This window comes from Leptonychotes weddellii, chromosome 6, assembly GCF_054177405.1.
Source record: "Leptonychotes weddellii isolate Sample4059 chromosome 6, ASM5417740v2, whole genome shotgun sequence".
NCBI lineage: Eukaryota > Metazoa > Chordata > Mammalia > Carnivora > Phocidae > Leptonychotes > Leptonychotes weddellii.
The window spans coordinates 52,167,371-52,189,146 of NC_138374.1; the positions used below are offsets into that span (position 1 = coordinate 52,167,371).

The following is a 21,776-nucleotide window of genomic DNA, read 5'->3' on the forward strand; positions in this document are numbered from 1 at the left end:
ACCATCACTCCCATGTCATCTTGGTATCTTCCCATCCAAATCTAACAACACCATGGATGTTTTATTGATTCTGCAAATTTCAAAATCTGATGGATAAGTTTTGAGACACATAAGCTGTGGAATTGGAATTGATCTAGCATCATGAAAATTGCTCTGCCCAGTTTTGGGAGGTCATGTGTAGGGGCCAAAAAACAGAGGGAAAATATTCCTAAGAAACATCCCTTAAAAACCAGGAACTAACTGCATTCATGTTCAGTATCGGATATAAATTCCAAATTTGCATGTGCTCCCCTCCTTTCCTTCTCTTACAGTAAGAGCTAGAGTGGGTTAGAATCCTGTTTCTAAAACCGTATTTTCATATTTTTCTTGACACCAGTGTAACAGGAATATGTTTTATTATTTATATAAGATATATAAATTCACTGATTTATGTATATATATTTTATATGTATGTAAAATCACTAATGCTAACATGCTAACACGCTAACAAATTAAAGTTAAAATGATCCTTACCTGGTTCTGCCATGGATCGAGGTTCTAAAAAAAAAAAATGAAAAGATTCTAAGCATTTCTTTTACCGAGAGGCCATATTTTCATCAGAAGCTTCCTATAGAATTTCAGTCTCTTGTATACTCATGAGTGATTTGATAAGGTTAATCTGTAAGTGTGGAAGTAAAGCACCAATGACAAGACAGTTGTCACAGAAGGGCAGCAAGAGAGCTGCTAAGCAGATGTTGCCATATCTCGGGACACACCTGGATTCCACTTGGGACACATAAAGCCTTAGGTGAGGAAAAGTGACTGAGTTAGGGATTCAGGAACAACTTGCTTTAACTGATACCCATTCAGCTGTACCTGAAACAAGGTTTGTGAAGACTGAGAGCTCATTCTTGGCTAGGCTTCTCACATCCTAATAAAACATAGACTATACCTCCTGCTCTACGGTTTCCAGATCTGATTAATTTATTCACACTACATTGTACCTGCCTGATAAAATAAAGCATTCTGTCTCCAGAGGATATTTGCATATACAAGATGGAGGAAGAACTCTCTGACTATCAAGTGTTTTCATAGCCAGAGAGCCTCAGGATAGATAACAAGAGAGCAGGTTCTTTATCTTAAAATTCTTTGACATTCCTGAAAGTGCCTGCATGGTACTGAAAACAGAATACAGGTGTTCAATTGCAGGCATTCAGTAAGAGTGTGGAACTTAGTTACAACCTTCCACACTGATAGAACTATTAAAGTTTTTCTTCTCAAGTTTAAATGGTATTCAGATTATATTATTGTTGCTGCTACTGTTAAAACGTGATAGCTCAGTCGTTAAGCGTTTGCCTTCAGCTCAGGTCATGATCCCAGGGTCCTGGGATCGAGCCCGCAGCGGACTCCCTGCTCTGCGGGAAGCCTGCTTCTCCCTCTCCCACTCCCCCTGCTTGTGTTCCCTCTCTCGCTGTCTCTCTCTCTGTCAAAATAAATAATGAAAAAACTTAAAAAAAACAAAACAAAACCTGATAGCAGTTTGACTCATATATCAGTGATAAGCAGAGACAAATTAACAAAAAAGGAAATAAATTATAATGTATTTTATGACTAAAATGGGTCAAGGTGAAAGCAGTATATGATAAGAAAAAGGAGAATTGACCACTTGCATATATAAATAATTCTTACAGTAAAAAAGAACAAAACTTCAGTATGAAAATGAGCAAAGGATATGAACAGGTAATTTTAAAAATAAAGAAATACAAAGACCCAATAAATATGAAAAAAGTTCCACCCCACATTTACTTAGTGAAGTACAGATTAAAACTAGTATTCTCATTTTGGACCTATAAAATTAGTGAAAATTTAAAAAATGTCAAATACCCGTTATTAGTGAAGGTATGAGACAAATGGCATTCCCATATATTGTTGGTTGTAGTAGAATATAGCTAGGACAACACGTGTCCCAGTTCATTTGGGATAGACCTGTTTTATTCCTGGGATCTCTGTGTAATTATTAATAGCAGTCTCTTTCACTCCCAAAGTGTCTCAGATTGGATGATCAATTATGTGATTATCCTCAATTTAGTTCAGTCTTTTGGGTTAGGCATGTTGGCAATATATATTGAAAGCCTAAAAATGGGTGAATTTATAATAGCAATTTCTGTACTCTTTATTCTTTTTTTTTTTTTAAGATTTTATTTTTAAGTAAACTCTAAACTCAATGTGGGACTTCAAACCACAACCCCAAGATCAAGAGTCATACTCTACTGACTGAGCCAGCCAGGCACCCCTAATACTCTTTATTCTATAGATATTCACAAATGAGTTTGCTTTTATATGCATTGAAGCAGTTTACAAAAGTAAGAATTTGTGAACAATCTAAATGTTCGACAACAGGAGATTAAATAAATATAAAATTGATTGTATTGATTTGTTTTTAAAGTATATTCATTAACAGGAAAAGATGTTCATGATATGTTGAGTGAAAAAATCAATTTACAAAAAAGCATATGATTTATTTTATTTTTATTTATTTATTTATTTTTAAGATTTTATTTATTTGACAGAGACACAGCGAGAGAGGGAACACAAGCAGGGAGAGTGGGAGAGGGAGAAGCAGGCTTCCCACTAAGCAGGGAGCCTGATGCGGGACTCGATCCCAGGACCCTGGGATCACGACCCGAGCCGAAGGCAGACGCTTAATGACTGAGCCACCCAGGCGCCCCTATTTTTATTCTTGAAAAACATATGCATGGAGAAATTTTTGGAGAATAGACAACACAATATTACTAGGATTTATTTGGAGGATTATGATTACAAGTAATTTTTCTTTTATTTTTTAAATTAGTTGTTAAAAAGTTATAGAAATAAATGAATACCATACATTTATAAAAATTAATTATCAGAAAAATACTTTAAAGTATCAACTTACTTTTCTGTAAAATTCTAAAATCTGGAGAATCTTCTATCAAGGTCCCTTCTCTATACCACTCAACTTTAGGAGATGGAGCTCCTTTTACTCTGCATTCAAAGACAACCAGCTGACCTTCAGAGGCTGATAAATTTTGTAACATCTGTAATGAGAAGAATATTGCTAGAGCCAAAAAGTATACATTTTTGGAATCTAGTTACAGTGCTGAATTTTAGAAAAAGATACTATCGCCTTCATATTTGGATTTTCTCCACATCTTCTAGATCTCCAGCAGTTTCAGTTCTGTGGATATTCATTGAGTCTGTTTTTGGAGATAGAATCATCTGAGCCCATATAAAGCTTTTCCCTCACTATCCTCTTCCTTTTCCTCTCTGTTGCAGTGCCAGACAACTTTATTAAATACTAGGTGACACATTTGGAGGGTTTGGAAAAATGCTGACTTTTGGTAAAGTACTTCTGTTCTTAAATGCCCAAGTGGAGGTTGGTTTCCAGAAATAATAACAATTTAAGAAATCTGCAGGAGTATCTATTAGGTGTAGTCAACATGGGAGTAATGTATTTTTTCACACAAGAATGTCACTATTCATGAGGTGGAACATCTCTGTGGCTCAAGTAACTGATTCCATTTTCCTGGCTTTGTCTTGTTTACATACTGTAGTCCTGGAAATTGACTTTTGTTTTGTTTTCTTGTTTTCCTTATGGGTTCTTTATAGTATAACTTCAATGATCTGGTGAGGGATATAAACAATGACAATCTCTATAAAAATCATAGTCACAAATGGAGTCTGATATCATGGTAAAATATGTTGTAATTTTGTGAAGGCATCATTAAATGCTCTTCCACACATCCATGAAAAAAGGTTTACAAAACCACTTTGTTTTTTTTGTTTGTTTGTTAAAAGTAGGCTCCACGCCCAGTGCAGAGCCCAACGTGGGGCTTGAACTCACGACCCTGAGATCAAGATCTGAGATGAGATCAAGAGTCAGAAGTTTAACCAACTGAGCCACCCAGATGCCCCTACAAAACCACTTTGAACTGTAGCATATCAATATATTCTATAATAGATTCTACTAGAGAATGGCACTCACAGTCTCCATTCACAGCCAGTCTTTCACTCATGATTTGTGAGCTTAAAGTCACTTCATTTGATTTGAGAGAGAGAGGGAGGGAAAGAGAGAGAGAAAGAGTACAAGTAGGGGGAGGAGAGAGGGGCAATAGAGGCAGAGAGAGAATTTCTCAAGCAGACTCCAAGCTGAGCATGGAGCCTGAGACAGGGCTTGAAACCAGGACCCTGAGATCATGACCTGAGCCTAAACCAAGAGTCCAACACAACCGACTGAGCCACCTGGGTGCCCCTGGTACTTCATTTGATTATGAAATTCTTCTTTGGCATTTGTGTGGGCGTATTATTTTTTTTTCATATTATTGTTTTTAATGTTGGACGAAACATTATAAACATGGAAAGATTATGATTAACCTCCTCCACAAGCTCTATTTGTAACTAATGCTGCAAGGCTTTCTATTATTACTATTTGGGGATCTGCATTAAGGAAATATTGGCTCTTGCATCAGAGAAAGGAAAAGCCGGTATTTAGTTAATTTTTTGCTTTTGTCATTCACTCTTATAAATATCCTGTGATTATTTATACCTATTTTATGAACAATTTATGATAATTTGTGCATGGCATGGCCCCATCATATTTATGACATTTGTCTAAGGAATATAGGGGTGGGGATAACCACACAGCTTGAGCTATACATAGTAGATGACTTTTACCTCAGAGGTATGTAAGTTGATACTGGAAAGCCAGGGGGCACTGTAGTTCAACTGTAGTTTTGTTCTTTTTGCACTCCCAAATTTGTTTGCTGAAGTAATTCAGGATGAGATTTGTACAGAGGGGTCTCTGAATTAATAAGGAACTATTTGATAAACAAGAGCAATAACAAAAAAAACCCCCTAAAACACCTTCTTATTCTTTATCTACCCCAAACTACAACTTCTAGTGACAAGAAAGGGTTGTTCTTAGTAAGCAGGGAACATCAAGGAGTCTCGGGTGCTCCTGGCAAGTTGGTGGATATGCCCTCCACCCTGACATCTGATCAAATTCTGTGTAACGTGGCAGCTTTGAGGCCTAGTGAAAATTTTAATGGCAGTCCGACATCTCCCTGGGATTCATACAAGATAGAGTTTCATTCCTTGAGGCAAACAAATTAGAAAAACAGACCAAGAAAAAAAAAGTGGTGGCAGAAGGGATGGAATAAATTAAATATGGCATCCTTTTTAAGGGGATGTGAGAAGAATGAGGTCAATCTATATGTTCTGACACGGCTTGCAGTTCAGACACATGAGCCAATTCTCAATCTGTAGAGGTTAGACCAAAGCCCTGCTTGCCAAAGGATATCCTTGAGAGAATATGTTGCTCAGAGTTGAGACCAACTTTAATTATTCACTTGACATTGAAGGTCAAGACCTGCGTTCTATTTGAGAGTCCAGCCAAGGTACCTCAGATACTACAGTGTATGTAATATGCCGGCTAAATGTCTGTGATATGAGATGCAACCTCATTCCAGTTGACACATCATCAATACTCAGTAAGAGAGGTGCCGACCGTCATCTTACAAGCCACTCAAAAGAAGTTGTTGAGAGTCATAGTTGGAAGGACGATGATAGTTGTTATTGCTGAAAACTGCTTTTCTACAAAAGTCTCATGAGAAGGAATTGACTCACACCAGGGTCCAAACCAATCACACCATTTGAATATAGCACAGATGGTGCCACATTCAACAAAGGAGTAGGTCTTAGGCTGTTATTAATGGCACAATGTCTACGGTCCTGATCATAATCATCTTGACTTCACTGAAAATGAATAAGATAAATGAAATATTCCCCAACTAACAAAGATTTAATTAGTCTTAACTAGGAATTATGGATTTGGACTAAAGTTACTAAGCTGAGGGTCTACAACCTCCTGAGGTAAAGAGTATCCAAAGAACAAATCTGTCTTGTGTGTCATCACCATACTGATAATCTTGGAAGACATTCTTTGAAGGGTGACTTGACAGCATAGAGCCTCGAGAAGCATTTCTTCCATAGCCATTTGATATGGGATTTTTTTTCTCTCTTCCTCCTGCAGATACTCTGAAGCCACAAAGCAATGAAAACAATAATTCTTTATTTAGCTGAAAGGGAAGTTATTCACCACAGAATAAATATTACTATGTGCCTGCCTTATGTCAAGCACTGTGCCAGGGGCTTTAAATGTGAGTTGAAAGGACATAGTTTGTGCTCAGATTTATACCCACAAATATAATACAGGGATAACCTTGAGAAAGGACAGCTCCCTTATTGGTTAAAAGATGTCAGCTTTAAGATTCATACTGTCATTTTATTCTTTTTTTTTTTTAAGATTTTATTTATTTACTTGACAGAGAGAGAGCGAGCGCAAGCATGGGGAGCAGCAGAGGGAGAGGGAGAAGTAGGCTCCCCGCAGAGCAGGGAGCCCGATGCGGGACTTGATCCCAGGACCCTGGGATCATGACCTGAGCCGAAAGCAGATGCCTAACTGACTGAGCCCCCCAGGTACCCCGTTTTATTCCTTTTTTAATCCAGTTGATGTTTGTGCACCTTGGGAGAGAGCGGCTGCAAGTGAATATGTATGGTGCTTTAGGCTGGAGTTGGATCAAAGGAGTTCTTTATGGATAAAGAACTGTTTGACGGAGGACCTTTTTACCCCTTGGTGGGCACAGGTGCCCAGAGCAACAGTTGAGCCAGAAAAGTTTCTGGAATTGTTGGGCTGGGAAGGGGGGCCCATGTAAGCTTTAGAAATCTGGATCCAGCCACTGGCCCAGTTATTTAGGGTTTTCCTGCTTCTGCTGTTATGTAATGAGGTGCTCTTCAAATTCTCACTTCCCCTGCCCCCTTGCACTCTTCAAATTACTGCTGAAGCAGCTGGAGCCAGGGCTGCTGCAGCCTTGAAAGCCGGCCAGGGCAGCTGCTGCTGGACTGGGAGCACCCATAGCAGTAAGATTCTAACCTAATTTGATCATCCACCTCCCTTCGCACTCAAGAAGTGTGAGCGCTATTTTCTCCCCCATAAATAGAATGAAAGTGCTTTTGATACTGTATAGAAGATGGAGGATAGTCTATCTCCATAAAATACTTTAAAATATAGGTATTACCTAGAAGTAGAGCAGTGAACTAGAAATGGTAGCTCTTCTCTCGAGCTACCACTGTTTTGCTGGGCAACCCTCCTTTTCATTCTAACCTTTAAAAAGAAGATAATGTTAGTACTTCCCTATCACCAAAGGAGGCACAAGGAGTTAAATAAAACTCTGCTCTTTAATTTTTGCTTTAGAAAAATGGCTTCTTGCCATTACTGGCAAAGAAATGCTTTGTTGGGCAGTATAGAAAATGAGTCACAGGGGTTGGAATGCCAGAAGTCCCTAAAGAAGTAAATAAAGCAGGAATAACCCAAACAAACATATGCATATGATCAGTTATCATGGCTCATGCCATGTGATTACCATCATCAGTGGCCCCGACTCAGAAATTTTCTGACACTGGCCATGACTATGACCTCAATTCTGCCCTCACTGGTGGAAACTAATACAAGCACACCGTTGCTGATAAGTCTCTCTGGAATGTGAGCCACAGCCTATCCCATCCCTGTGCCCTACGTCTGAACAATCCTGAGCCCATTTATGGAGGCAAAAGCACATATCCTGAGGGCTGAGAAAATCTGTTCAGAGTTTGGGTCTTTGTACTAAGGACTGTTTCCCCACCACGGACCTAATGTTTTTGGAGATTTATCTAAGTCCCTGACTTAGGATGGTTCAACTTATGATTTTTCAACTTTATGATGGCGCCCAAGTGATACACATTCAGTAGAAACTGTATTTCAAATTTTGAAGTTTTGATCTTTTCCTGGCCTAGCGATCCTCGGTATGATCCTCTCTTGTGATGATAGACGGGAGCAGTGAGTCACAGCTTCCCGTCATCCACGCCGTCACGAAGGCAAACAACCAATACCCTGACAACCATTCTGTACCCATCCGATCTTTCTGTTTTTCACTTTCAGTACAGTATTCAACAAATTCTATGAGATATTCAACCCTTTACTGTAAAATAGGCTTTCTGTTAGATGATTTTGCCCAACTGTAGGCTACTCTAAGTGTTCCGAGCATGTTTAAGGTAGGCTGGGCAAAGCTAATGTACTAAATACATTTGGATCTATGATATTTTCAAGTTACAAAGGGTTGACCAGGATGTAGCTAGTGATTAAATCATTTCCCATTTTTATTTGTCAAGGCAAATATGAATCTGCCCATTAGAGTATCTAATTGCAAGGAGGTATCACAGTCACCACACAAAAGCAGCTAACCCTGTTCTTTGAACCAGTCCGTGAAAATTAAATGTAAAGAATAAGTGCTAAAGTACTATTGGATTTATTGGAATAATAAAAACAGCTTTGGACCTATTGTTTCCTTCGTAGACTTCTATCTAGATATTAGAGCTAGCCTTCAAGGTGCTTGGCAGAGACAGAAAAGCAAACAGCTTTATTAGTGTGCTAAATGTTATACCAAAGGTATCCACTAGGTGATTCAGATGCAGGGAAGAGAGAACACCATTTGAAAGTGAGCAGGAGGCAAGGACACCTGTCTGGTGTCTGGCTGGGCAGGTGGCGGTGAGGAAGAGGAGAGGACACTTCAGCTGGGACTGGGTATAAATTATTCTGTGGTTTAGTTGCTTTTGAAGAGTGAGCACTGTCTCTAGGGTGTGACAAAAGGGCATGAAAAATTAAAATGTCCTGATTCAGGGCGCCTGGGCGGCTCAGTCAGTTAAGTGTCTGCCTTCGGCTTGGGTCATGATCTCAGGGTCCTGGGATTGGGCCCGCGTTGGGCTCCCTGCTTGGCGGGGAGTCTGCATCTCTTTCTCCCCTTACCCCTCCCCCCATTCATGCTCTCTTTCTTGCTCTCTCTCAAATAAATAAATAAAATCTTTAAAAAAAATGTCCTGGGGGGCGCCTGGGTGGCTCAGATGGTTAAGCGTCTGCCTTCAGCTCAGGTCATGATCTCAGGGTCCTGGGATCGAGTCCCGCATCGGGCTCCCTGCTCCTTGAGAGCCTGCTTCTCCCTCTGCCTCTCTCTCTCTCTCTCTGTCTCTCATGAATAAATAAATAAAATAAAAAAAATATTTAAAAAAAAATGTCCTGGGGGCGCCTGGGTGGCTCAGTTGGTTAAGCAACTGCCTTCGGCTCAGGTCATGATCCTGGAGTCCCTGGATCAAGTCCCGCATCAGGCTCCCTGCTCAGCGGGGAGTCTGCTTCTCCCTCAGACCCTCCCCCCTCTCGTGCTCTCTCTCTCTCTCATTCTCTCTCAAATAAATAAAATCTTAAAAAGAAATGTCCTGATTCTGTGGCACTTAAACTGTTTTAAGAGTAGGTGACTTAGTAGTGAAAAAAGAGACAATTAGCTGTAGCTCTATTGGCCATATTACACACGTGCACGTGCACACACACACACCCCTATACAAAGGTCCACTTATAACTCTTCATCAAAATCTTGTATTCTCCAAGTCACAAATATGTTGTTTTCCTACCTCAAGTCTTTGAAAATAGCAAGGCTGAAATTCCAAAAGCAGATTACAAGGAACAAACCTGATAAATCGAGAGGCATCTTGCTTCACATAAGAATGTCTGCCCAACTGATATGGATATGGATAAACGTGTCTCACTCTAGGCTCTGCTTGATTTTGAAAAACCATCTTAGATGAGCCTAAATGATGGAACTTTCCTAAAACTTATGTTTCCGTGGAAGTTGTGCCTTAAGCTCTTCCCTCAGGGTTCATACTCTCTGGAAAATATGCCATTTTGCTCTAAGCCACACTTTCTCTGCCTCAAGACTATTGATGATTTGGGCTGGATAATTCTTTATCGTGGGAGGTCTAGAAGCTGCTTTTAGGCCATAGGCTTGAACAATGGAAACTTGAGCAAGGCCAAAGGGCCCACAGCAACCACCAAGCTAAATGCAAACAAGCTCATTAAGCCACAGTTTCTAACCGACTAATGGGCTACTTACTACCTGGGATAGTTCCAAGATAACCATAAAAGGGAAAAGTCCATACATCGGCATAAGGCCTCACTCCACCCTATAACTCTAGCCCCTCACCACTGCGTCCTAGACCCTCTTTTCTTTGCTGTCCGGCCTGCTGCTTCTTTGCAGTGTAGTCAGCTACTGTCCATCTCCTTTGTTCTGCCTTGGGTGAATTTGTTTTACCACCCACACCCACTGGCCCCCACCCAATTAGGACACCCCACAGGAGGCTGTCATTCTATGCATTACAGGATGTTTAGCAGCATCTCTGGATGCCAACAGCACAATCTCCCAGTCGTGACAACCAACAATATCTACAAACATTGCAAATGTCTCTTGGGCGGGGGGAGGGGGGGGGCATACTTCTGACAGGACAAAATCTCTTTGGGCCTAAGTTCGGCATTCAGATAAACAATAAGCTATAAATCCAGGTATAGATTTCATCCATGTGGTCTTCATAATACCAAAAAAAAAATGTGACTCAATTTTCACCTTTAAATTTGTTGTCTTGGGCAACGCATAAATAATGTATGTTATATAAAGGAAGGAATAATAGATTGGGAATTGGAAGAGCTTGTTTCTAGTCCTGATTCTGCCACTAACTCATTTTGTGACCTTGGATAAACTGCTTCATGTCCCTGGCCCTCCCTTGTGTTTTCATTTGTAAATGAAAGTGCTTGAGTAAATTTTCTAGTTCTGAATACAAAGACTCTGAGACTCGGAATTTGACGCCGCTGCAATAGTTGATATGTGGAATAGAAAAAGAAAGTTCTTTATCCTAGAGTGTTCCTTTATGTTAAGCCTCCTAAGATCATTTAACTCCATCTCCTTGAACACAAGAGACATGTGCCTGCAACGTGATTCTTCTGAAAGTCCGGAGAAACCTTTGGAGTAGAGAGTGGCTAGAAACTTATCACCTGACCCCTAGGTGTGGCTACCCCATTTAACAGCAATAAGATGGCCATGTAGAGATCAATGTGGTGAGTGGGGAAGACATTCCTCTCATTATGCAAACTATTATTAGAAATCTGGGACTTGAAATAACGTGGAAACAACTACCAAAAACCCCAAACCTTATACAGTACTTATAAAAGACCAAAATCCTGAGCTAAATCAGTAAATCATGGATCCTACAGTTTTGTGTGGGTACTGTGGTATGTTTAAAGCCATGACAGAAAGAAGTGGTATTTTGATTACCTTTGTAAACACAGGAGCTGCAATGATCGGTTTTCCATCCAATCCTTGCAGATAGTTGGTGGGGCTCTGACACTATTAGAAGGGAACAAACAGTAGATTCATTGTCACTATGATTACTACCTAGATGATAGGTAAATAGAACAAATCTACGGAATTTGGTACATGCGATTAATCTAAAACCAAAAAACTGACATTTTCTAAGTCTATGAGTTACAGACTTCAAATATGATACTGAATTGATTGTATTTCTTTCTAGGTCATGGTGGTTGTAAAATAAGTGCTGTCTATCCCCACAGCCTCAACACAGAGAGAGCTCTATTGGTTGTAATTAACCCTAAACCCCTGAGGAAGTTCCATAAAACCTGAGTCTCCACAGATCACAGCTTGAAAACTACTGGATTAGAACTAAAATGTGACCCCTGGGCATTACTAAATGGATTAAATAAGAAACTCTGTTTAAATTTTTTTTTAAGTTGTAGATCAATATGTTTACTTATACATAAATAAATATATTAATAACATATTAAAATACATTTAGATTAGTATGTTTTCATATTTTTAAAATATTATATATATTCATATATATGCATAGAAAATGCCTGGAATTATCTGCTAGCAACTATTAACAAGAGGTACCTCTGAGGAGTCGGGGCATGGGAGCAGTACATGGACCAAGGTTTTTAGTGAGTATACTTCTGTATCTTTTGAATGTTTTTACAATAAGCATGCATTATAATCATGATCATGATCATCATCATCATCATTAACCTGAAGGATGAGAGCATTTAATGCTTTCTAAAAAAATCATTTCATGGTTGTTGTACCTTAGAAAGTAGAATTATTTGCAGCTCCACGAAACTGAGTTTCATGATATAGAGTGTCCTGCCTGGGCCACTGTGAGAGCTGACAGCTCTTTGTATCCCTAATCAATACCCTTCATTAAACTGGAATATCAAGACTAATTAGTAAAGAGTTTCTTTTCCTGTGAAATTTGCCTATGAGGCTAGAGAATATGTTCCTGAAACAATAAGAAATGCTGATATCCTGCATCAGAAGTACAAAGCCATTATCATGACCGTGGAAGTGTGTTGCCCAAAGTCATGAAGTTGCAACAGAGAATACAATCATGCCATACAAGATGGCCATGGTCACGGTGCCTGCCCTCCACAGTCCATGGCACCTGTGTTTCACTTAGACTCTTGTACCTGTTGGATGGTTGTCACCCTGGGCTGGGCCACCACATGCTGGGCTTGGGGTGCTGCTGAAGGAATGGCTGCAGAAGTAGTGGGAGTAGATGACACCTCTTTTGGCTTCTGGATTCTGAGAAATGGTTAAAATATAGATTTTAAAACAGACATCATTGTTTTTGAAAATTCTTTCAGAAAAGCTAGTAATGTCATCGGTTCTTACAAGTTAGATGTAATAAAAATTTTTGTTCAACAATATTCCACAAATGCTTAACTTCTTTAAACACACTTTTTAAAAAAGATTTTATTTATTTATTTGAGAGAGAAGGAGAGAGAGAGTGCACAGGGAGGGTGAGAGGGAGAAGCAGACTTCCTGCTGAGCAAAGAGCTGGATGCAGGGCTCGATCCCAGGAGCCTGAGATCATGACCTGAGCCAAAGGCAGATGCTTAACCAACTGAGCCACCCAGGTGCCCCTCTTTACTATACACTTTGATAGGCAATGTCAACAAGAAGATGATAAGATGCTACTACTGTCCTTGAGTTAGTGGCTCTCAGCTGAGGACTCAAGAATATTCATAACTAACTGAGATTCAAGACAAGTGCAGAAGATAATTTTTTGAGATTTTTGTTGTTGTTGTATTTTCCTCTGTATTTGCCCTCCCCCTTTCATTCCAAGTAAAAGGCCAGGCTTTATAAATGTTTGCTTCTGGGATTTTGGCATGGCATAAAGCAGAAATAGCCTGAGTCAACAAGCTCAAGTTTACACAAATTAAATTAAATTAAAAAGCTTATTTAAAGGGCAAGAGAGCCAAGAAGTATTCACAAGAAGACTGTGGAAGGGAGATTATTTTAGTTTTGCCGTGGAGAAGAGAGAGGTCTGAGGATCTTGTCAGAGAACCTGACAAGAGGGAGAACCAGAGTTCAGAGGGGATGGCAACCCCTCTAGTTAAAAGGCTCCTAGTCTTACTAAAGGTATCAGTACCCACGCGTGTCAGGAAGCAACAAAGTGCTGGACTTGAAGGGATCTTGGGGTCTGGGAGAGAGGACTCCCTCCCATATCCTATAGGGATAGATGACTTATGACAAGATGGGCTTCCTTTTTGTCCAGTTGTTACCTCCCTCTGCCGCAGCTTCTTCATCTTTAAAATGGGGAAATAACAATTCTTACTTCAGAGGGTTTTTGTAAGTGTTAAATAAGGTAATTCATGTAAGATGCTTAGAGCAGTGTTTAATATCAAACATGATGTCTATGTCTATGTCTGTATCTATCAACTTTGTACAGCCATGGGGGCGGGGGGAAGGGACGCCCAATAATGAGTGATTGAATTTTTTCCCAGACAAGAAGGATGGCGTCTCAGAAGCAGAATTATGTAGTGATGCAGAGGCTATCAGTGTCCCCAAAGCATCCATCTTCTTCTACAATAATAGAATTCCTGATTTCTTTACATGGCTATTCCAAATAAAGATTGCATTTCCTGACCTTCATTAAGCTAGGTGTAGCCATACGACTACTCTCTGGTCATGGGATATGAAGGATAGTGATGTATGTTGATCTAAGAGAAATGACCTTAAGAAGGGGGTGGGGAATGCCCTTTATTCCTTGCAATCTGAGACTAAGATGAGGCTATTCCTTAAAATGAGTTGAAGCTGGAAGCCAGCTGGAACCCAGTGAGTTGTAGAGCCATTCTACCAGCCAAATCCATATGTTTATGTAAATGGGAAATAAATATCTGTCTCATTTAAGTTACTGTCATTTGGGGTGTCTATTACACAGAACTGAAGCTAAATCCTGACTACCAAAAGTAGATTTAAAGAAAATAATCAACCGAGATATTTCATGCTTATTTAAGTTTGTATATCATATCTTGCTTATTCAGGTTTGTATATTCCAAATGTTGCTGTTTGTTTCAGGTAATCTTAGGGAATGGAATTTGCATCTGTTTCAGGTCCCATGCCTTCTGTCCACAGCTTCCTCTGCCTGAAAATGCTTTTTCCTTCCTTGTTTGGGGGTGTCCACCTACTGTTCTTTTAAGACCCAGCTCAAGGTCACCAACTCTGCAAAGCCTTTCCTGATCTCTCATTCCCTCCCCAACCAATTAAGAGACGTTTGTGCCAAGTCTGATACACCCTGCCCATGGTTACATCATAGTCTATTACACTTTATTACTCTTACTGTCTATATGCTTGGTATACATCTCTTGCTATATTTGCTATGTATTTTCCTCTGGTAGACTGTGAGCCTCTCAAAGGTAGGAAGCATCTGATTTTTCTTATTAACCATTGTGTCTAATGAAGTGCCTGGTATAGAGTAGATAAGTTGATGGTTGGGGAAAGTAAAGAATGGATGGATGTAACTTTGTTCAGTACTCAGTGTAATTGTTTAACAAAAAGGTTATGACTTATTCAGATCACTCACATATATAATTTAGGGTAACCAGGTTTTGTGTCCTTTTGAATACTATTATTTAGTCACAAAACATGAATTTTTTTTGGAGCACTGGGCTATTTGCTTTTTACTCTGTAGTTATAAGTATGATATAGTATGATGATATAAGTGTGATGATAGGTGATACCTCATTTTTAAAATATTGGGAATATTAAAATTCTTCTTCTAGGTAAGACTTAAAACAAAAGAAGTAGAGTTCTCCAAATCCACTCAATATTTATTTTTTGAGGTCATATCCTGGAGCCACACTTTTCAAGTTCTACTAAACCAATTAGCAGTTTTCTCAGGCTCTGAGGTTGCTAAAGCCATAGGATAGAAAATTAGAATTACCGATTCATCTCTTCCTTGTTAGGGTCCCCTTCTGAGTCAGAAGAAGAAACCCCTGGAAAAGTAAAAACAAGACATGAAATCTTTAAGATGATAATTTCTTAAACTAGTTCCTAGGCATTTGAAGGCCTATAGAACTTCAGACCTAGATATGAACTCAGTGATTTCCTACACTAACACCCAATCTTACAGATGAGAAACAGACCCTAAGTAGTTGAAGGGCTTGTTCAAGGTCACATGGCCAGTTAGTGACAGAGTTCAAATTAACTGGCCTAAATGCCAAATGTCCTTGTATATAAAACACCTGCTGATGCCTCTAACAGAGCAGTTTTTGCATATATTTTATGCTGTCCATAAATCCTCTTGCTCTTGGCCTACACAGATTAGATAAAAGGAGGGATTACATTGGATTCTAAACATTGTAGGTGTAGGTGGATGCTCTTCCGCCCAACCCTAATATTAACAAGTCATATTTCATCTTGGGAGTGTTGGTGTTTGAAGCTCTGTTGCCACAAATTTAAAAAATCGGCAATCCAATCTCAGCACTTTTAGCAAAGCTTTGATCTCGGATTTACTTCTCAAGATAGTGAATTCCAGGAAGGCATAACTGAGCTAAATCTGGAGGTATTTATTGTACTCCAAAAATTTGAGGATAAAAACATACAACACACTTCTACCCCATGCACTATTCATTATTATCATTATTCATGCATCTACTCAATAAATGTTTATCAAATATTCCCTATATATTTGGTACTACATAAGGTATTAAAGATACAAAAAAGAATGAGACAGTCCCGCTTTATAATCTAGTTGGTGAAAGAGAATTTATACTAAAATAATACAATATTTAAGGGCTAAAAGCAAGGCATACATAAGGTATCATAGATGATAAAAGTGCTAAAGAAGAGTCCTCAGAAAAAACTCAGAGACGAGATAAAATGGAACAAAAAACTTAGGTAGATATATAAGGAACACAAATTGATTTCTTCCCTAAAATTAGTCATATAAGTTTGGTGCTGATGTAAATGCCTGTCCAATGCTCCCAAATGGCCTCCCTGCTTCTACCTTTGACTCCATGAGGTATATTCTCAATCAGGAGCCAGGGTGACCCCATTAAAAGCTAAGTCAGATCATATCACATTTCTGCTCAGAATCCTCTACAGCTTCCCATCTCCCTCAGAGTAAAAGCCAGAGTCCTTAAAATGACCTACAAAGACCAACACGATCTGTTCACCTGCCTCCTCCCACCTCTACCCCATCTTGAACTTCTGACTTCATCTATTATTTTTTCCTTGTTTCCTCCCTCCAGGCCACATTGGTTCATCTCTATACTTAAACACAGGCTCACTCTTACCTCAGGGTCAGGGTACTACTGATCTCTCCACCTAGAGTGGTTTTCCCTTGAGTATCATTGTGGCTCCCTCCCTCCCTTCCTCCAGGTCTTCACTCATATGTCACCTGATTAGTGAGGTCTTCCCTGACCACCGTATCTGTAGATCTACAGCCCCCCTCCCCCCACCCACACACCCATGCATGTGCATGCTTACACAAATATACATATGTGTACTTCCTATCCCCCTTTTTCTTGCTTTCTATTTCTTCTGTAGTGTTATATATACTGTGAGATACAGAAAATACATATATTAGTCTCTGCCCCCAGTTCCCAGCAACAGAGCTGCTAAAACTTGTAATTTCCTAAGTCATGAGCATATCTTGTTCTAATATTTGTCTTTGAACCACACGGGGCTCTTAAAACTTATAAATTCTTAAGTGATAAGAGCACAGGAGCATCTTTTGTTCTAATGAGATGACTCTGGATGGCTCCTAAATGGGGGCTGGTCACCAGAAAGACCAAGCCATGATTAGAAGCTTGGAATTTTCAGCCCTACCTACCATCCTCCTGAGAAGGAAGAGGGGTAGGAAATGGAGATGGTAATTGATCATGCCTACATGGGGAAGCCTCCATAAAAATCCCAGTAGCATGGAGAGCTTCTAAGTTGGCAAATGCATCCGCACTGGGAGAGTGACACACCCCAACTCTACGGGTATGGAAGCTCTTGCACTCTGGACCTTCTCAGACCTCACCTTATGCATCTCTTCCTTTGGCTATTCATTTGTATCATTTATCACATCCTTTAATAAACTGGTGAATGTAAGTAAGTGCTTCCCTGAGTTCTGTGAGCCACTCTAGCAAATTAATTGAGCCCAAGGAGGGGGTTGTGGAAACCTCTAATTTGTAGCCAAGTGAGACAGAAGCTGTGGGTAACCTGGGGGCCTAATACTTGTGATTGGCATCTGAAGTAAGGTAGGAGCAATCTTGTAGAACTAAGCCCTTAACCTGTTGGATGTGACACTATATCCAGGTAAATGGTGTTAGAACTGAGTTAAAGTGTAGGACACCCAACCCCACACACCACACACAGGTTAGAATTGGTGATCAGAACCATTTCATATACTTATCATATTACATATTTTATTTATTTATCTCAATTTTTTTTGGTCTCTCTCATCACAGTGTAAATTCCATCTGTCCATGAACCTTTGTCTATTTGGTTCATTACTATTGTCTCCACTGCCTAGAAGAGTGTGTGGTATAGTAGGCCCTCGATAAATATTTATTATAAATATATGTCTTACCAGTAAGGGCCATGTTCTAAGAATATTTTGTTTTACCTTCTATATAAATCTCAGCAGAGGTTGAATCTGTCCCATAGATGTTAGAAGCAAAGCAGGAATAGCGTCCTGTGTCTTCTTCAAAGGCTTCAGCAATGGTCAGTGAGTGCAGATTTCCTGCCTGGACAATATGAATGTCTGGGGAATTTTCAAGCTCCTTGCCTTCACAGTACCACCTGCAAAGAAAGGAATATTGCACATGACTGAAGTGTGAAAACTAATTACATAGATGCTCCAGATGTTCCCTAAGAACAAAACTGTGACAACTTAGAATCAGGACAGTAAATGGTATAATTTGATTGTAACAGTGAGAGGAGTTGGCAATATTCAAATAAAGTGTCAGTATTGACACTTTATTCAAGAAATTGGGAAATGGCCTCTACTGAGAATGAAACAACTGAGTGGGGTGCCTGGGTGGCTCAGTTGGTTAAACGCCCGACTCTGGGTTTTGGCTCAGGTCATGATCTCAGGGTCGTGTGATCAAGCCCTGAGTTGGGCTCCGTACTCAACAGGAAGTCTGCTCCTTCCCCTGCTCTTGCACTCTCTCTCTCTCTCTAAAATAAATAAATAAAATCTTAAGAAAAAAAAGAATTAAAAAAAAAAAGAATTTTACAACTGAGAGAAGATGGATGAGAAAGCAAATACAGCCAACCACAAAGAGCAGGGTCTTTGAGGAGGAACTTGGCTTCTCCTAAAAATATGTAGCTTTCCATACTATGCATTAAGTAAGTGCTCCTTTGCTTATTTGGAGAGAACCTAAGGGATATTAAAAGTTCATGAGGTTGAGTGCACTCATTCTCTACTATGAAATTATATCTGACCTAGCTAAATGAAAATTATTTTGTTGGGTTACTTGAGTCATCAGAGTAAGGGTCATATTCTTCAGTAGTGGCCCAACTTTGGCAAATTACCTAAGTATGTTTCCATAGATTATGGTACTTCATTTTGATTCTATATCCTTGAAGTTAGAAATTTTTATTATAGTTTTTTGGCCAAAAATTTACCTAAAATAATACATACAATAATGTTTAGGGGCGCCTGGGTGGCCCAGTTGGTCAAGCATCTGACTCTTCGTTTCTGCTCAGGCCATGGTCTCAGGGTTGTGAGATCAAGCCCTGCAACAGGCTCCATGCTCAGCTGGGAGTCTGCTGGAGATTCTCTCTCCCCATCCCTCTCCTGCTGCCCCTCCCTGCCGCTTGTGCACATGCCCTCTCTCTCTTTCAAATAAATAAATAAATCTTAAAAAAAAATAATGTTTAAAATGTGGAGGTGCATAAGAGAAAAAGACATCAAAACTACACAGAAATACAATTTCTCATGTTACACATTAGCAAAACTCTAAAAGTTTGATGAGTGTCATCCACTGTTAGTAGGAATGCAAAATGGTGCAACCCCTATGAAAGGAATATGGCAATATCTGCCAAAATTACAGATGTGTTTATCTTTGGACCCAACAATCCCACTGGCAGGAATCTCTCACACAGATACATTTGCATGCATACAAAATGACAAATGTACACATTACTCATTTAAATAGTGAAAGATTGGAAACAACTTGAGTGTCCATCACTAGGGGTCTTAATGAAATAAACTATAGGACAGTCACATAATGGAACACTATGCAACTATGAAAAGAGATTGGGAAAGATCACTATGCATTGATATGGAAAGAGCTCCAAGATATATAGTTAAAATTTTAACAGGAAGGTACAGGATAGTGAACATGGAGTGTTGGGTAAAAAAATGTGGGTTGTTATGGGTTGAATTATTTTTCCCCAAAAGATATGTTGAAGTTCTAAACACCAGTACTTGGGAATATGACCTTATTTGGAAATAGGGTCTTTGCAGACATAATCAAGTTACAGTGAAATTACTAGGATGGGTCCTAATCCAGCATGCATGGGGTTCTTTAAGAAGAGAAAAACTCTATGTGAAGACAGAGACACACAGAGAGAATGGCATGTGATGGCAGAGGCAGGGATTGGAGCAAGGCTGCTGCAAGCCAAGGAATGCCAGGAACTGACAACCACCACCATGAGCTAGAAGAGACAAGAAAGGAGTCTGCCCAGAGTCTTAGAGAGAGCATAGCCCTGGTGACACTTTGGTTTTGGACTTCTAACCTCCAAAACTAAGAGTTTATTTTTACTCAGTTTGTGGCACCTTGGTATAATAGCCCAAGGAAACTAAAGCAGGGGGCAAAAAATAAGGTATAGTCATGTTGTTTGCATCTGCATAAAGAAAACTGGAAAGATTGAAACGAAAATCAAAAGTGGCTCCCTGGGGCGCCTGGGTGGCTCAGTTGGTTAAGCGACTGCCTTCGGCTCAGGTCATGATCCTGGAGTCCCGGGATCGAGTCCCGCATCGGGCTCCCTGCTCGGCAGGGAGCCTGCTTCTCCCTCTGACCCTCCCCCCTCTCATGTGCTCTCTCTCTCTCATTCTCCCTGTCTCAAATAAATAAATAAAATCTTAAAAAAAAAAAAAAGTGGCTCCCTATTGGGAAGAAGGGAAAATAAGGTGGATGAAGACAGATAGGAGCAAGATATCTCAGCCTACCCCTTTTTATATTGTTTTCATTTCTTGAAGTAATAATTATTCATCAACATCATAATAAAAAGTGATTAGGTGGGGAGGTGTTACCACTATTCAATGTCAAAAATTAAGGAGTCCTGGCAATTGCTAATCTTTACCGTAATTTCAGATCTAACCATTCGGTGTTTTAATCCCTCCCTCCCACTATTGATAAAGCAAGATTCCAAAGCAAACTCACCCATTCAACAACTTCTCAACAGTGAAGATTTTCTCTACTTTTGCCTAAATTTGTCATATTTACCCCAACATTCAAGTCTCTGCTCATGTTTTTCTATCTGAGATTCTCTTCCTCTGCCTTTCAGCTGCTGCAAAGGTAACTCATCCGTCAGTTTGGCTCAGATATCACCTCCTATACAAAAAACCTTTTACCATTAATTCTCAATGATTGTTACTTTTTTCTAACTTCACTTTTTTTTTTTTTTTAAACCTGTACTATGTCATGCAAGGCTTGATGATGCACTGTCTTTATTATTCTCGATTTGGGGGATTTGTCTTCTCCCACCAATTTCACCAGATTGTAAATTCTTGGAAGGTAGGGAACTGCTTCATATGCTCTTGCAAGCAGGCACAGCGTTTTGCACAGTTCTCTGTATGTTCTCTCCTTTGGCCATCTTATCTCATCCCATAATTTCAATTATCACCTCTATTTGGGATTACATCCAAATCTGTCTTTCCAGCCCTGACTTCTGGATACCTTCTCCTGCCACTCTCTCTTCACTATGTTCCAACCACATTGGTCTTTTTTCTTCTCTGTGAACACATTAAACTCTTCTCCTTGTTAGGATTTTTGTTCTTCCTGCAATCCTCTTCCCCAGATCTTTACAAAGACGGGTCCTTCTCATCAGTCAGGCAGGCCTCAGCTCAAATGTCCCATCCTCGGAGAGGCCTTCCCCGACCCTCTTCCTAACATAGCACCCTTATCCTCAGACCCTCTATCATACTACCCTCTTTTGCTATCTTCACAGTACTTGTTATCTGAAATCAGTTCACTTTGCTATTTTTTACAATCCACCACCACTGGATTGTAAAGTGTCCATGACAGGACCTTACTAGTTTTATTCACCAGTGTAATCCCAACACCTACAACAGTGCCCTGACACATGGTAGATACTCAGAAAATATGTGTTGGATTGTTGAAAGACCAAATGATAGAAAGAATTGACAGTTAATATTTTGTAAGAATTTTGTTATTAAATTCATCAAATTCTGTGCCAATTTTTGATCTGCTGTGACAGCACTATATGTAACTGCTGAAATGGGTTAATAAATCTCCTAGGCATGAATCTCAATAAGACCCAAGGAGTTTACGGGGCACCTGGGTGGCTCAGTCGTTAAGCGTCTGCCTT

At 39.7% G+C, this 21,776-nt stretch overlaps 1 protein-coding gene across 3 annotated transcripts in view; it reads right to left on the reverse strand.

The window, feature by feature from the left end:
- Positions 1 to 21,776, reverse strand: part of MYPN (myopalladin) — a 95,354-nt gene that overhangs the window by 38,063 nt on the left and 35,515 nt on the right. For all 3 annotated transcript variants that reach the window (XM_031021827.2, XM_006728887.2, XM_081824165.1), the window contains exons 3-8: positions 17,842 to 18,017; positions 15,169 to 15,220; positions 12,410 to 12,524; positions 11,205 to 11,276; positions 2,915 to 3,056; positions 514 to 537 (exon numbers count right to left, since the gene is read on the reverse strand). In XM_031021827.2, coding sequence (XP_030877687.2) covers positions 514 to 537; positions 2,915 to 3,056; positions 11,205 to 11,276; positions 12,410 to 12,524; positions 15,169 to 15,220; positions 17,842 to 18,017 — 581 coding nt within the window. The remainder of the gene's footprint in view (positions 1 to 513; positions 538 to 2,914; positions 3,057 to 11,204; positions 11,277 to 12,409; positions 12,525 to 15,168; positions 15,221 to 17,841; positions 18,018 to 21,776) is intronic.